The sequence below is a fragment of the Peromyscus californicus genome, unplaced genomic scaffold, assembly GCF_007827085.1.
Source record: "Peromyscus californicus insignis strain IS unplaced genomic scaffold, ASM782708v3 Scaffold_11__1_contigs__length_118956290, whole genome shotgun sequence".
Lineage (NCBI taxonomy): Eukaryota > Metazoa > Chordata > Mammalia > Rodentia > Cricetidae > Peromyscus > Peromyscus californicus.
In genome coordinates, this window is record NW_026294402.1 from 84,599,188 (window position 1) to 84,616,185 (window position 16,998).

A 16,998-nucleotide genomic window follows, 5' to 3' on the forward strand; every position below is an offset into this window, starting at 1 on the left:
TGGTTGGTTGGTTGGTTGGTTTTGTGACAGGGTCTCATTGTGTAGCACTGGCTAGCCTGGAACTCACTACATAGACCAGGCTGACCTTGAACTCATTCACAGAGATCTGCCTGCCTCTGCCTCCCCAGGGCTGAAATTAAAGACGTATGACACTGCATCCTGCCTTTGGTTTTAAAGGTCAAATAAAGAGCTTAGTTTGGGGTTGGTGATGTGAAACTTGAATGTGAGAGAGTCTAATTTGGTTTTCAGTCTTGTTGGGGCCCACTGCTGAGCATAGATCAAAACTACAGCCTCCTATAATAGTATTTAATACTCTTCTATAGGAATGAAGGCACAGTTTCCCCCATCGAACCCAGAAATTATATAGCTTACCTATCTAGCCATCTTGTTCCAGAAATCTCCCATCCCTACTTTCCAAATGCTGGCATTACAAGGTGTTATCTTGATGACCCAGCATTTATGTGGTGCTGAGGACCCCAAACTCCAGTGGTCAGCTTGTGCAGCAAGAGCTTTAACACTGAGTCATTCCCCAGGCCATAAATATCCTTTAATGCAACATTTTAAAAAAGCCAAATTTCGCCGGGTGGTGGTGGTGCACACCTTTAATCCTAGCACTCAGGAGGCAGAGCCAGGCGGCTCTCTACATGTATATATAAGGCAAGATCAGGGACACTGGTGTTTCCTGTTGTGGTGGTTTGAATGAAAATGGCCTCCGTAGGTTCATAGGGAGTGGCACTATTAGGAGGTGTGGCCTTGTAGGAATAGCTATGGCCTTGTTGAAGGAAGTGTGTTACTGGAGGGGGGGGCGGGGAGTGAGGTTTCAAATGCTCAAGCCAGTCCCAGTGTCTTTCTCTCTCCCTGTTGTCTGCAGATCTGGATGTAGAACTCTCACCTACCTCTCCAGCACCATGTCTGCCTGTGTGCCACCATACTTCCCACCATGATGATAATAGACTAAACCTCTGAACTGTAAACCAGGACCAATTAAATATTTTCCTTTATAAGAGCTGCTGTGAGGGCGGTGGTGGCCCATGCCTAAGAGGCAGGTGGATCTCTGTGAGTTCAAAGCCAACCTGATCTAAAGGGAGCAAGTTCCAGGACAGCCATGGCTGTTACACAGAGAAACCCTGTCTCAAAAAACCAAAAACAATAAAAAAATAAATTTAAAAAAGAAAGGAAACAGTTGAGGAGTTAGCTCAGTTATAGAATACTTGCTTAGCAAACCCAAGGCCCCTGGATCAGTCCTCGGCTCAGAAAGAAAAAAAGGAGAAAGAGAGAGAGAGAGAGAGAGAGAGAGAGAGAGAGAGAGAGAGAGAAGGAGGAGGAGGGGGAGAAGGAGGGAGAGGGGAAGGAAAGGGAGGGAGGAAGGGAGGGAGGAAGAGAGGGAAGAGAGAGAGATGGAGAAGTTAAAGATTATTTTGGTGCCCAGTTCTGTAGCTGGAGTTTTCTCTCCAGGTCCCGCCAAGCCCTGGCAGTTCGACAGCCCACTTATAAAATAAACACACAGACACTTATATTATTTACAAACTGTATGGCCGTGGCAGTCTTCTTGCTAACTGTTCTTATATCTTAAATTAACCCATTTCTATTAATCTATAAGTTGCCACGTGGCTCGTGGCTTACCGGTACCTTACATCTTGCTTGTCATGGCAGTGACTGGCAGCGTCTCTCTGACTCAGCCTTCCACTTCCCAGAATTCTCTTCTCTGCTTGTTCCACCTATACTTCCTGCCTGGCTACTGGCCAATCAGCATTTTATTTATACAAAGCAATATCCACAGCACAGTTCCCAGGGATAAAGTGTTCATCATGGCAGGGAAACCTGTGGTGGCTTGTCACATTGCATGCATATTCAGGAACAAGAGAAGGATGAATGTGTTCAGTTTAATTTCTTCTTTTTATTTAGTCCAGGACCCCAGCGCAAGGGATGGTGCCGCCTACATGCAGGGTATATTTTCCCACTTAGATTGATTTAACCTAAATACTCCCTCACAGACATGCTCAGAGACATGCTTGTTTCCATGGGGATTCTAAATCCCATCCAGTTGACAGTCAAGATTAACCATCAGGGAGCCAAGAGTCCCTAGTGCTACTTTCAATTTAAAACAGCCATGAACTATTATACCAACCTGCCCACCACACTTCCTGACTCCCCCAGCAAGATCAGGGGAGCAGATCCAGGTGAGTGTTGGGCCCATGGTCTCAGGGGGAGAAAAGCACCAAGCTGATGAGACAAGTCTAGTGCTTTCAAACGACCTAGAACAAGTGCCTGGTCATCAAGTACACCAATGATATACATTACAGCAACACTGTCAGCCTGCCTGCCTCCAGAATGTGGTCCAGGAAGCCCTGGATGCGGTTGTCATTGGCACATGACAGTTTCTCCTTGACATCATGGAGTTCTGTGAGGCCATTGAGATCAAGATGGTGATTGTGGCCACTGTGGATGAGACTTTCCAGATGAAGGCTTCGTGTAGTACCTGGAAGCTGATGTCCCTGGCCAAGAGCTGTTGTGTGAAGCTGACCAGGATGTGCTTGGAGTGTTTCCTGGAAGCTGCCTGCACCAAGAGGCTGGATCTAGGAGAAAAAGTGGGAGTGACCGGTGCAGCAGACAAGTGCCCCTCCGTGTGCCACCTGCTACTTTATGAAGTCTTCTGTGCCAGACAACAAAGAGAAATGCCCCGTGCTGGGAAAGCTGGGGGAGGTCTCCGCTGCTGGGAAGCTCTTTGCCCTCAGCAGGTCCTGCATTGCAGCTCAGCCAGCTGAAGTGGCACAGAGCCTGTCAGTGCCTCTCCAGTTGCTATCCCCCGGGTGGACTCTCAGAGAACAGTCCCAGTGGAGGAGCCTAATGTTGCCCCAGGACAGGCTCATCTGTCTATCACACCATCTCTCATGGCCCTTTTTTGGTTCCTCTCCTGGTTGTTAAGATGACCCACCCCAGCCTGCAGCCAGCCCTGCCCAGTGGTTAGGAGCTATCCCACACCCCCTGAGGTGAGGACAGAGCCACATGCTGTTGTGACATTGGTGCTGTTGGCTTCTTCCTCTTTCGTGGCTTTCACAGCTGAGTTTCTGTTCTTGCTGGGAAGTCCTTCAGCCTTGCTCTTCACCAAAGCTCTATCACTTTCCACTGAGGATGGTCTGGACACTTTCACCAACCATCCTTTGTGCCGAGAACCTCTCCTACATTTCAGCAATGACCGTGAAAAAAATAAAAGTCTTTCAAGTGCTGTCACTGGCCTTGCTGGAGCTCAGACGCCCCAGACTTGGTTCTTAATGAGGAAGGGGAGTGTAGGAACCCTGACCCAGCTTCCTCTACTGTTGTGCATGAAATTAATAGTATTAAAGTTTGCTACTTGTGAAAAAGAAAACCAGAAGGTTAACCATCACAGTGTCCTTTGGTATAAGTGGGTTTCATCATGGCAAATGGTGGCACTGGCGTTTGGCTGCCCCTCCCCAAACTGCTTACTCTCATGCTGTTTAATGGTCACAGTGTCTTTTCCTAGTGACAGTCCTGATCAGAAGTATAAAGGTGCCACCCAGACCTGCCCACTTGCCCACATTATGATGGAGTGAGTTCCTGTACGCACATACCTGGGTGACAAGTATCCACCCACCTCCTGACTTCCTGCACCAATGACTCAGCTGAGGAGAAGCAGCCCTCAGGTGGAATAACTCCCACACTTCCAGCTCCAGCCACCGGCACCCTCTCTCCAGGCTTCAGACCCTTGCAGCCAACTATTAAGCTGCTGTCCCAGTTTGGGTTCCCTACACCCATTTCTTTTTTTTTTTAATTAAGAAATTTTTTATTCATTTTACATAGCAACCACAGATACCCTTCTCTTCCCTCCTCCCGCCCCCCAGCCTTTCCTCCAACCCACCCCCCACATTCCCTCCTCTGACAAGGTAAGGCCTCCCATGGGGAGTCAACAGAGCCTGATACATCCAGTTGGGGCAGGTCCAAGCCCCTCCCCCTGCATTAAGGTTATACAAGGTGTCCCACCACAGGTAGTGGACTCCAAAAAACCAGCTCATGCACCAGGGGTGGATCAGGATCCTATTGCCAGGGGGCCCCTTAGGCAGATCAACCTACACAACTGTCTCTCTTATGCAGAGGGCCTAGTCCAGTCCCATGGAGGCTCCACAGCTGTTGGTCCACAGTTCATGAGTTCCCACTAGTTTGGTTTGGTTGTCTCTGTAGGTTTCCCCATCATGATCTTGATGCCCCTATCTCATAGAATCCCTCTTTTCTCTCTTCACCTAGACTCCTGGAGCTCAGCCTGGTGCCTAGCTGTGGATCTCTGCATCTGCTTCCATCAGTTACTGGATGAAGACTCTATGATGACAGTTAGAGTATTCACCATTCTGATTACTGGAATAGGTCAGTTCAGGCACCCTCTCCATTATTGCTAGTAGTCTAAACTGGGGTCATCATAATGGATTCCTGGGAACTTCCCTAGCACCCAGTTCCTCTCTATCCCCATGATGTCTCCCTCAATCATGGTATCTCTTTCATTGCTCTCCTACTCTGTTCCAGTTTGACCATCCTGTTCCCTTATGTTCTCATCCTCCATCCTCTACCCTCTATTACCCCCCTCACCCCCAGTTTACTCATGGAGATCTCATCTATTTCCCCTTCCTAGGGCAATCCATGCATCCCTTTTAGGGTCCTCCTTGTTTCCTAGCTTCTCTGGAGCTGTGGGTTGTAGTCTGGTTATCCTTTGCTTTACATCTAGTATCCACTTATGAGTGAGCACATAGTATGTTTGTCCTTCCGAGTCCAGGTTACCTCACTCAGGATGATATTTTCTAGTTCCATCCATTTGCCTGCAAATTTCATGATGTCATTGTTTTTTTTTCCTGCTGAGTAGTACTCCATTGTGTATATGTACCATATTTTCTTTATCTATTCTTCGGTTGAGGGGTGTCTAGGTTGTTTCCAGGTTCTGGCTACTATGAATAATGCTGCTATGAACATAGTTGAGCATGTGCCCTTGTGTTATGATTGAACATTCCTTGGGTATATGCTCAAGAGCTGTATAGCTGGGTCTTGAGGTAGTTTGATTCCCAGTTTTCTGAGAAACCACCATACTGATTTCCAAAGTAGCTATACAAGCTTGCACTCCCACCAACAGTGGAGGAGTGTTCCCCTTGCTCTATACCCTCTCCTATATAAGCTGTCATCAGTGTTTTTGATCTTAGCCATTCTGACAGGCCTACACCCACTTCTAACACATCTGTAGCAAGCTGACCTGCCACTTCCGCCATCTTTCCCACCATTCGTGACCCCTCTGCTAACACTCCCACCCACTTAGCCAAGTCAGCAATGCCACCTCTCTTACTTCCCACTTCCAGGGGGTCATGAGGTCCAGGCTATGTGACCTCTTAATTATCTCTCCCTCCAGGCAGCAGCATCTCTTCGGTCACCTTGGGCCAGCTGATCTCTAGTATTTTGGCTTCTAAGAGCCCTTTATACTTCTAAAACTTACCGAAAACTCCTAAAATATTTTGCACAGATGGATATCTATCAGTATAATTGTATTGCTGATTTTTTTTATTCAAAACTTGGGGAAGACATTTTTATTGGTACATTTAAAAATAACAGTGAGCTAAGACTGTAGCTCAATGGTAGAGAACCTGCCTTGCATGCCTGAGGCCCTAAGGTTCAATTCCCAGTACAGCTAAATAAATAAATAAAATAAAAGTGGGTATGATTATACTTTGAAGGTTGAGGCAAGAAGGTAAGGAGTTCAAGATCACTCTTGGCTACATAAAAAGTTTGAGGCCACCCTGACCTGGTGAGACTCTGTTTATATGTGTACTAATATTGGAGAGCTATTTGTGCAGGCAACATTCCTAGCAGCATTCCACACAATGGCCAACAGACGGAAATAATCTAAATGTCCACAGATGAATGAATGAATAACATGGCAAAACCATCCACTGGTGCATATTCAGCCTCCAAAAGAAATAAAATATTGATATACGCTACAATTTGGATGCTAAGTGAAAGAAGCCAGACATAGAGAAGTCAAATGTATAATTCTTCTTGTATGAAATATCCACAGACAGAAAGTAGTTCAGTGGTTGTCCAAGAATGGAGGGGCTGGCGGGAGGAGTGTGGCATTGTAGAATGTTCTTTTTGAGTGATGAAATGTTTTTAAACTAGAGAGAGGGTAATGGTTGCATAATACTATGCATCCATTAAACACACTGAATTTTACATTTTAAAATGTTGGGATGTTTTTGTTGTTCCTTTTTGTCTTATTTTTGAGACAGGCTCTTGCTATATAGCCCTGTCTGGTTTGATACTGACTGTGTAGGCTAGGCTGTTCTCAACCTTTCTGAGATCCTCCTGTTTCTGTCAAAAGCTAGGATCACAAGCATGTACCAGCAGCTGCAACCTAAAATGATTAATTTTATGACGTGTGAATTTAACCTCAATGCCAAACCAAAGTCCTGCACAGTGCAGCACACCTGTAGTCCCAGCTACTAGGGTTGAGACAGACAGACCTAGAGCCCAGGAATTCATGACTTGAGTGTACCATGTCCACAAAGCAGTGGTAGTAAGTTTGAGACAAGGACTCTTGCCTCTCAGGTGCAGGGGCTCACCAGTTTGCCTGAGAAGGGTTGTGAATTGCACAGGTGGGAAGGAAGCCTTGAAGGTCATAACTCCTGTGCCGATGGTACCAGGACCACACCTATTAAGAACCCTGAGCACCAGCCCTTGAGCCTAGGCCTGTAGCTCCATGGAGAGCCCTTGCCTAGGAAGAGTAAGGCCCAGGGTTCCATGACCAGCACCAGAAACAAAACCAAATAAAAACAGATCCCCGAAAGCATAGGAACCTAGGGTTCCTAGAGAAAGGAATGTCAAGATGTCCCAGATAAGTCAGCCCCTGAATGGGGATGCGCTGGGGAATGCAGAGAAAATGAGAAAGAGAGATGCTTTGAAGAGGCCGAGGTGGGTGGTGGGGCACAGCCTAAGATGTAAGTGGCTGGCTCAGGAAGTCACCTAGAAGTACCACATCGTGAAATGGTGATGAAATCCGGCAGGTCCCGGTCGGCCAACCTGATTCCATCATTGTGCAGCCAGGCCTTTCCTCAGGCCTTATCAGCAGCATCTGTGATGGCTGATGTTTACCAAGCAATTAGCCCCACACTCAGACCAGGTGACTCTTGACCCAAAAACTGTCCAGGCCACTTCTGAGTACCAGGAAAGGGAGCCAACCCTGCTCACTCAGAGAGAGTGCTCTCCAGTCTCCCGGACAGCCTGAAAACTATCCTTTGATTTGCACAAGAGTCTGGGGCACTCTAGCCTCACCCCACCCCACCCCACCCCAACCAAACAAAGCCTCTGTCTCTGTTCCCTGTAGCCCTTCAGCACATTCACAAACCCCATGCATGAAGTTGGCTCCAACAGAGTGCCTTCCCAAGACCCCAGGGCCTCTGTCGGTAAGTACAGCATCTCCAAGCCTCAGTCATCCAGAACCCAAAACCAAACCCCCAAGCATAGTCAATGCCACAAGCCTTTTCCTGTCTGACTCCGAATAAGCAGTGGCTGCTGCCTGTGTGACTGACTGCACAGGGCTGCCAGGGTTTAAGGTTCCGAGTTTGAGCCTGTAAAGATGTCAATGTCCACTTCACCAACGAGGGCAAGGTACGGGATTGCTGTAGATCTCCAGAACTGCCAGCCCACACTAAGTATACGTACTGCTACTAGGCACTTAAAGTTAGTAGCAAAAGGATGCAAGGGTGTTCGCAATCAGTGCACACAGGAAACCCTACAAGTCAGACAGGATTAAACAAGACCGACGGTGTGAAGTACAAGTAATTAGCTTAGGAATTCAGGAAGAGGGGATTTCCAACACGGTTAAGAAGGGTGTGGTCTTGGAGAAGTGCAGAGGAGGGTTAAAAGTGAGGCTGTGCCCAGGACAGACAGGCAGCTGACCTGTGGAATGATGAATGAATTAGTGATGGGCATTATAATCTGAATAGGGATATGCCACAGAGAGTCTGAAAACAAAAGTGAGTTCACAGTGAGAATTTGTCAGTGAGGGAAGAATTGTTACAGGGAGCTCACCAGAGATGACCACTCAGACAGAATGTGTAGCCGACTGAAAAGCTTTATTCTAGCCGGCTGGGACCCAAGTGTTTGAGGACTGAGGCGTGGTCCAGAGTGTCTAGAGCACGGGGTTAAGGGCAGAGACCTTGTAGAGGTATCTGGCTCAGCTTCACAGAGTAAATAGTTTGAAGCAAGCAGTTTCAACAGAAGCTGATTAGCAGTTAACCCTAAGTTCCCCACAAACAGGCAGCTAAGATAAAGGGCTAGCTGGAGGAGGTTCCGCACAAACCAGCAGTTTTAACAAAGGCTGAGATAAGTGAGCTAGGACATCCTGACCTTTGGTTCCTAGACTAGAGTTGGGTAGTTTTCCATGGGGTTCTCCATCAAGGAGAGCAGATTCTAGTTAACCCTGGAAACGGGCCTCAGGAAGAAGACAAGATGGAGGAATCCCTGCACTGGAGGCCCTGGGGAGGAAACTGGGGGATGGTGCAGAAGAGACTTAGAAGAAATTCCTGGAGTTGATGCATCTTGATGGGGCCAGAGGTAGAGGGAGAGAAGCAAGACACACAAAATTGAAGACAGTTCCCACTCAGTAGATAAATTCATCATAGTTTAATGCAGTGGTTTCTTAGTTTAAGATAGAAATTCACATGCCCCAAGTTGCCCTTAAATTCCTGATACAATGCCTCCATCTCCCAAGTGTGCACCATCATACCTGGCTTAATGCAATACCGTTGTGGAGGAGTATTGAGACAATGTCTCATGTTGCCCAGGCTAACCCAAATTTGCCATGCGGCTGAGGTTGGCCTTGATCTCTTCATTCTCCTGTCTCTACTTTCTAAGTGCTGGGATTACTGGCATACATCACCACACCTTGTTCTTTAACACAAAATTTTTAATCAGTTTTGGTTTTGAGACAGAGTCATGATGTGTAGTTCAGATTGGCCTTTGTTCGGGGTAATCCTTGGCCTCCCGAGTGTCAGGATTACAGAGGTGCACCATCATGCCCAGCTAAAAAAAATTTAAAAGTTTTAATGCCAAATAATCTGTACTTCACAAAACATTCCATTATTTTTTATAGATTTGTTTTACTTAGTGTATGAAGGTTTTGCCTGCTTGTGTGTATATGCGGCACATGTGTACCTGTTGGATCTTCTGAAACTGGGCTTAGGAATGGCTAGGAGCCACCAAGTGGGAACTAGGAATTCAACTGAGGTCCTCTGCAAGAACAAGCGCTCTCAACTACTGAGCCCTCTCTTCAGACCCCGTCTGAGGATGCCCTTTCACAGCAAGACCTTCTCACTTCCCCCAGCCCTGGGTGTGATGAGAGGCCCTCCTCTGGGCTCCTCCACAGGCCTCCATGTGCTAGGCTACAGTGCAGGGTTTTCCGTGCTTGTCCAAGAGATGCTGTTATCCTGATTCCTTGGCCTTGTGTAGCCAGAAAACATTCTTCTGGGAGCTCTTCTCTGACCCATGGTGATGGGAAGTGACCAAAATGGCTAAGAAGGAAGTCATCTGATCTATGATGGAGCTAACAAAACGTCCGAGTCACTTTACAAGCCAACGGAAGCCATTCTGCTGGCTCCTTCATGCCTGTTAGATAAAAATTACAGAAGATCTCTCATCGCTGTGCACTATGACCCTTTGCTAGTCCCCACCACCAAATCCCATGAATCAGAATGGAATCACTCCCAGGAGAGCTCAACAAGCTGAAATTTAGCAGCCAGGATGATGGGAGAAGTCAGGAATAGAGAGGTAATGGCCTCATTTCCCAACAGGCCAGTTTCATTAGCTGTGATACTAAAGTTGCCTCTATCTTAATCCTTACACACACACAAAATAACTTTTGGGCACAGTGGTGAACATCTGTAATCCCTGCTAAGGCAGAAGATTTCAATTTCCAGGCCAGCCGGGGACTACATAGGAAGTAGTGTATCAAAACAAAACAAAAAGTCATCTAATGCTAATTAGTAACTTGCCTATTGTTCTCCCATTGTGCTCCTACATACCTTGCAAGAATTGACAGACACAATCCCTCGCGCCGTCCTTTCCAACTTGGGCCCGGCAGAACAGCTCCCTCAAAGAAGGGTGGCGAGAAGAAGGGCCATTCTGCCACCAACAAGGTGGTGACCCGAGAACACACCATCAACATTCACAAGCGCATCCATGGAGTGGGCTTCAAGAAGCGTGCCCCTAGGGCACTCAAGGAAATCCGGAAATTTGCCATGAAGGAGATGGGGACTCCAGATGTGCGCATTGATACTAGGCTCAATAAAGCCGTCTGGGCCAAAGGAATAAGGAGTGTTCCATACCGTATCCGTGTACGTTTGTCCAGAAAACGTAATGAGAATGAGGACTCACCAAACAAGCTCTGCACATTGGTAACTTACGTACCTGTTACCACATTCAAAAATCTACAGACAGTCAATGTGGATGAGAACTAAGCTGCAGAGTGTCAAATAAAGTTGGAGAACTAAAAAAAAAAAAAAAAAAAAAAAAAAAAAAAAAAAAAAGGAATTGACAGAGCTAATCCCCTTTTTTCTGTTTCTGTTGTTGTTTTGTTTGGGGGTTTTTTGTCTTGTTTTTTTCTTTTTAGTTTTTAAAGACAGAGTTTCTCTGTGTAGCCTTCGCTGACCTGGAAGTTGCTCTATAGGCCAGGCTGACTTTGAAGTCACAGAGATCCACCTGCCTCTGCCCTTTGTGCACCACAACTGCCTGGCATATCTGTTTTGTTTTTGCCCAAAAGTTCTCTCTTTGTTCAGCCAATTAGAATCCTCATTCTACTTAATGGCAGAAGGGTTGCCCAATTGTAGAACTGACAATAAAACCAGCCCCATGACAAGCGCACACTAAATTCCAGTAGTTGTGAAGTTGAGGCAGGAGGATTATTAGTTTAAGACAAGCCTGGGCTACATGCAAGACCCTATCTAGGAAGGAAGGAAGGAAGGAAGGAAGGAAGGAAGGAAGGAAGGAAGGAAGGAGGAAGGAACAGAAAAGGCATTAATAGGTTTAAATTGTAATCTTAGGAGTAGTATTCCTTGCCTTTAATCTCAGCATTTGAGAGACTATGGTAGGCAGATCTCTGTGAGTTCAAGGCCAGCCTGGTCTACAGAGCAAGTATAAGGCCACATAATAACACCCTGTCTCAAAAAATATAGTTGATTAAGTAAATAAATAAACTGTACTTTGTCCTTAGCCACACACCTCCGTATTCATTAGCATTCTCACCACAGACGTGGGTCAGTCATCTCTTCATTCATCTGTCCCTCCTTCGATCTGTGCATTCTTTCTCCCTTCCATCCACCCACCCATTCTTCCCATCTATCCATCCAACCTTCTATTTACTCAGTCATAAAGCTGCTTCCCACCCCTCCTATCCACTCATCCACATGCGCATCCCTACGGTCAGCATCCAGCCACTTACTCTGCGTATTTCCTATCTCGTGTGTAAAACCAGCATATGGCAAGAGCTCCAGCACTCAGCAGCAAGCCTACTTAACTTCTCTCCGTGGTCGAGTCGCGGAGCTTGTATCTGCTGACAAGAGACTTCATATTGCTGAAGGTACCTCCTGCTTTGTTTGCAGGACCTAGAGAAATCAAGCTGGAACTGGGCTGGAAGCTTCCTCCTTGTTAGCTAGTCCTTACAGGCTGGAAGGTGCTGAGGAGGCTTGTGGGGCAAACTGACATCAACAGTCTTATTCGGCCGGGGACTCTGCATGCTACCCTACCGACTGGCCAGGCAATACGTCTAGTAGTACAATCATAGCAAGTCTGTTATAGAGGTAAGCAACCACTGTCTTTTTTTTATTAAATAAATTCATTATTTTCATTAAATAGTTAAATATTTTAAATTAATAAAATAATTAAATGTTTTTTTTTTTGTTTTTTTTTTTTTTTTTTGGTTTTTCGAGACAGGGTTTCTCTGTGTAGCTTTGCGCCTTTCCTGGAACTCACTTGGTAGTCCAGGCTGGCCTCGAACTCACAGAGATCCGCCTGGCTCTGCCTCCCGAGTGCTGGGATTAAAGGCGTGCGCCACCACCGCCCGGCTAATTAAATGTTTTTAATTAAAATATTATTACATCGTTTCCTCTCCCTCCCTTCCCTCCAACCCTTCCGATTTATTCCCCCTTGATCGCTCTCAAATTCATAACTCTATTTTTTAATTGTTGATCTATGTTCCTAAATATATAAGTAAAATCTGCTGTGTTTATATAATGTTACTTGTATATGTATGATTGCAAGGCTGACCACTCAGTAATGGGTAACCATTTCGGGGGGTATTGCTCTTCCCTGGCGAAGACTATTTCTCCCACCTTCAGTATTCCTTACTTCCCTGTAGTTTTTGGTGAGGGTTGAGACGCCAGGAGATTTCCCTCGTCCACATCAGCATGTCTATTGGTGTTGTCCTGGTTCAGGTTTTGTTTAGGCAGCCATGCTGGTGAGACTACATGAGTGTAGTTTCTCTGTCATTTCTAGGGGACACAGTCTCACAGGAAACTTCCTGTCCCTCTGGCTCTTCCAATCTTTCCACCCCTTCTTCCTCTATGATCTCTGAGCCTTAGGTGCAGGGAACTGTGTTGCAGATGTATCAGTTGGGGCACGGTACCATACAGTCACAGTCACGTGTTCTGTTGTGGTTTTTCTACACTTGTCTCTGTCTATTGCAAAGAGATGTTTCTTTGATGGAGCATGAGTCCTACACTTATCCATGGCTATAAGGATAAATATTTACAATGGAATTAGGAATTATGCTGGTTTGATTAGCTGGTGATTATAAGTTTTCCTTCAAGATCCATAACTTCCCTGGGCTCAGGTAGCTGGCTGTATTTCCAGTACCAGGCATGATTTCCTTCTTCATGAGCAGAACTTAAGTCCAGTTAGAGAGCTGTTGGTTACCACAAAGGTGTGTCTGCCACTACTGCACACTTTAGGACATTGAGACAGGCTGGCCATTGCTGTAGTTCATAGGCATCACAGCTGGGCAGGGCTAGTGGTTGCTTCCCTCCCTTGAAAGCTTGTCTGGCTAATGAAAGCAAATCTTCAGGGAGGAGGATTTCAAGTCAGATTCAGCTCAGATCTTCTGAATCTTGTATATGAAGATCATGTTGTCTTCAGCAAGAGGGACTTCCCTTCAAACTCTGGGAGGTAACCAAGGGTAACAGCAATCATGTATAATGTTTGGAGATGCTCTTGATTGGATAATCCTGACTAACAAACCAAAAAGGGGCTCCTCATGCCTGGTACTGGGGTATTTGTTAGACAATCTCTAGCTCTTGCTCTTATAGGGAGCATTATCTGCCCAAATTTTTATTTAAACTATACATGTATATGTATACATAGACTTACATGTGTTATATGTAATTTTAGGTAAATAGATAATAATATGATTTCTTATGGCTTTTTCAGACATCTTTTTTCTTATTTTTACCTTCCTCCCTTCTGTATTTATTTCCCTCCCCATCCCTAATTAGAGCACCCCGTGTCTAATAGCGTATATGTACCACATTCCCATCATCCATTTGTCAGTTGAAGGACGGATAGGTTTGGTTCTATTTCCTAGCTATTGGGAATAATCAACCGTTTGATGACTGGATCTGAGGCCTGCTCCAAAGGAAACAGTTCACATCTGGTACTGGAAACCTGGTCAAAAACCCAAGGTTGGCCAGGTCCTGGGCCCTAGTGGGGCAGTTACTGCTGTTGTTTTGCTAACTGGATACAAGGTGCCCCCAACAATTACCTCCTGAATGTTTTCATTTAGGCCCCTAGGTCAGAGCTGCTATCGGAGCAAACAGAGAAGCTTCCTTCTCAGCGGGTAGAGGTTACTGCAGAGGCTCCTAGCTGCTCTATGTCCTGAGCAAATCCACTGGTGGAAGCTGAAGCTTAGATGGAACATCTATGTCGCCTCCCCCAAGCCTCAGGGAGCATCGTGGCTGAGGGGAAAGAAAGAACTAGAGGAAGGGTGGAGTTCTGTGGAACACTCTTCTGGGCATAATGGAGCCACTCACTGGGCTCTTCAACTCAGCAGCTGTGATTATCAGCGCAATGCCAAGATTGGGCCTGTCAGCATTCGGTTCTTCTTTTCACTTCACTTGCTATTCCTGGGGGAGGGGCACACAAGGGGGAGGTCAGGGGACAACTTCGTGGAGCTGGTTCTCTCCTCTACCTTTATGTAGGGCTCAGGGATCGAACTCTAGTCACCAGGCTTGCACGGCAAGCCTTTTACCTGCTGAGCCATCTCACGGGTCCTGGGTCTGTCAACATCCGGTCATGGAGGAGGGGAGGGGCATCATGAGACCTGATTCCTCCCTATGGCTATAAAGTCAGTTAACGGTGACTGGGGTGGGGTGGGACATTTTCTTCAGTGCTGTGACCACTGCTAAGTGCCCAGGCTCTGGTCAATTACCAGTGTCACTGTTCCTATAAGGAACTCTAATTATGATTAAACTCAGTGGGTCACCAAAAAAAAGGGGGGGAACGAAAGGACATGGCAATAGAAGGGAAACTGTAACCACGGCAAGCTGAAGCAGGGAGGGGTAGTGGGGGTGGAACTGCACAGATGTGACAGGCAGCCCTAACCTGAGGGCACTGCGTTATTGCCTGCCCAGAAACGAACTGCTCTATCCCAGTCACTGGAGTGCTCAGGCCTGAGTAAGAAGTTACCCAGGTCCCGTGATGACTGAAGGAACTTAATATGGAGCCAGGCATCCCTTAAGGGCCGTTGACCTTTTGCCCTGGAATGCCCAGGAGATCCTAGTGGCCTGCTGGTGAGATAAGAACAGGATAAGGGGCTGGGAAACATTAACGCTGCCTCTGCTGCTGTAAAACCTGCTTATCGATATGGGAAAGGGATGAAATGGTCTTTGATTACCACACAGCGGGAAGGAAAAATAACTGAGGGAAGTGAAACGATTGTCTTGCCCAGCTGTGAATCTCATGGATATTTGTGGATATCCATAATACCTTTCTGATGGCTGCCCTTAAAAGTCCCCTTAACCTCCGCTTCCACAGGGCACAGCGTATATTGGCTCTAAGGCCGCCTTCTTTCTGCTAGCAGTAAGAATAAATGCATTTAATCTAAATTTGAATTGAGTCTAAATCTCTGATTTCTCCCAGTGGACTTGAACACAACAGAGACAAGAAAGAATTGTGGGAATAAATATGATCAAAATACAGTGTATGCAATTGTAAACAGAAACCTATTAGCATATATGCTCAATATAGTCTAACAAAAAATTGAAGCCGGGTCTCTGGGTCCCACACAATAGGAGAGAACCAACTCCTACAAACTGTCTTCTGACTTCTATACACTGTGGCACATATATGCCCACACACCCATACACACACACTTAATAAGTATGTACACACACACACACTTAATAAATAGGAACATTTTTAACTTAAAAAAATAAAATTGGTAAAAGAAACCTGGCACGGTTTTTACAAGCATGGAACAACAAATTGCACATGAATGGTGGACGCCATCTTGTTACTGCAGCCATTGTCATAATGAGATGCTGTGGGTTGAGCCCAAGGCTGAACCTGCTCACAAACCCAGTCTGTCTGCTAAGATGTTGACTCTGGAAGACTGTAGGTTGACTATAGAACCCAGAGACTGGGGTTGGCTGGATTTCAAAGTCCTCCTGAAGCGGCTTGGGATTCTGGACCTAGAAGGTCAGGGAGGTAGGCAAGCATCAGTTTCCTTCATCTACTGTCACAGGGCAAAGGTTACTCAAGTGTGCATGCGTGCGTGCGTGCGTGCGTGCGTGCGTGCGTGCGTGTGTGTGTGTGTGTGTGTGTGTGTGTGTGTGTGTGTGTGCAGAGTTCCACCTTGGGAACCATCCTTATGTGTTGTCCTCACATGCCATCTACCCTATTTTTTGAGGCAGGGACTCTCACTGGAACTGGAGTTCTATGATTTGGCTAGGCTAGTTGGCCATCAGTCACTAAGGATATGCCTGTTCCTTCCTTGACAGTAATGGGATTATAAACTTGGTCCACAAGGCCCAGTTTTTATGTAGGTGCTGGGACTTGACCTCAGGTCCTCATACTTACATAGTAAGCACTTTCCTCACTAAGCCTAAAACTCTGTGTGCAGTTGTGCAGGGATTCAAACAAAGCTCCACTCCCAGATCATTTGTGGTCTTTATCTGTACGAGGATAAAGAGTGCAGAGCCGAGAAGTTCATCCCTGTGAAGCCTGTGGCGCTTGGAGGTAGCGACTCTAAACCATGAAGAAAGCTTGTTGTCTTGGCCTCTCTGTTCTAGACCTCTTCTGCTCTGCCCAGCCCTCTCTTACCAGAGGAAGGCACTTGACTGTGTGTATCACTTCCCTATTGCTACATAATCACGGCTCCAGACCTAGAGGCTGAAAGCAACATGCTTGTATTCCCCAGCAGCCTGTGGTTCAGAAATCACATGGTCTCGGTGGGTCTCTCTGCCTGAGATCTCCACAGTCAAAAATCAAAATGTCAGGCAGAGTTCTCCTTTCTCAAGGCTCTGGAGGCAAACTAACTTCTAAACTCACTTAGATTGTTGACTTAGTGCTGTGTTATTATAGAACTCGGGTCCCCTAGCTAGAGTCAAGCAAGGCCATTTCCAGCCCATAATGGCCACCTGCTTTCCTTGGCTTGTGCCCTCTGAAAAGTCATAACAAAAAGAGTTTGTTTCATGGTTCCAAGCTGTCTGGCTCACTTCCTATGTCACCCCTTCCTGACTTCTTTTTCACGTAAGGTCTATTGTAGCCTAGGCTGGGCTCTCAAACTGTCTATATAACTGAGGATGACCTTGTCCTTTTGATCCCCCTGACTCTATCTCTTGAGTGCTGAGATTACACATACCATGTTCCATTTCATATGGTGCTAGGGATTTTGTTTGTTTGGTTTGGGGTTTTTGTTTTGTTCTGTTCTGTTTTTCAAGACAAGGTTTCTCTGTGTGCCCTGGC

The 16,998-nt window shown here is 46.3% G+C and overlaps 1 protein-coding gene and 1 pseudogene across 1 annotated transcript; both read left to right on the forward strand.

Annotated features, from left to right (window-relative positions):
• The first annotated feature begins 2,110 nt into the window (after positions 1–2,110).
• Positions 2,111–3,741, forward strand: LOC128105378 (thymidine kinase, cytosolic-like; annotated as a pseudogene).
• A 3,130-nt stretch (positions 3,742–6,871) lies between these two features.
• Positions 6,872–10,538, forward strand: LOC128105388 (60S ribosomal protein L31-like). Its single transcript, XM_052730506.1, has 2 exons — positions 6,872–6,957; positions 10,076–10,538. The coding sequence occupies exons 1-2, from the start codon at positions 6,872–6,874 to the stop codon at positions 10,500–10,502; spliced, it is 513 nt and encodes a 170-aa protein (XP_052586466.1). The 3' UTR covers positions 10,503–10,538.
• The last annotated feature ends 6,460 nt before the right edge of the window (positions 10,539–16,998 follow it).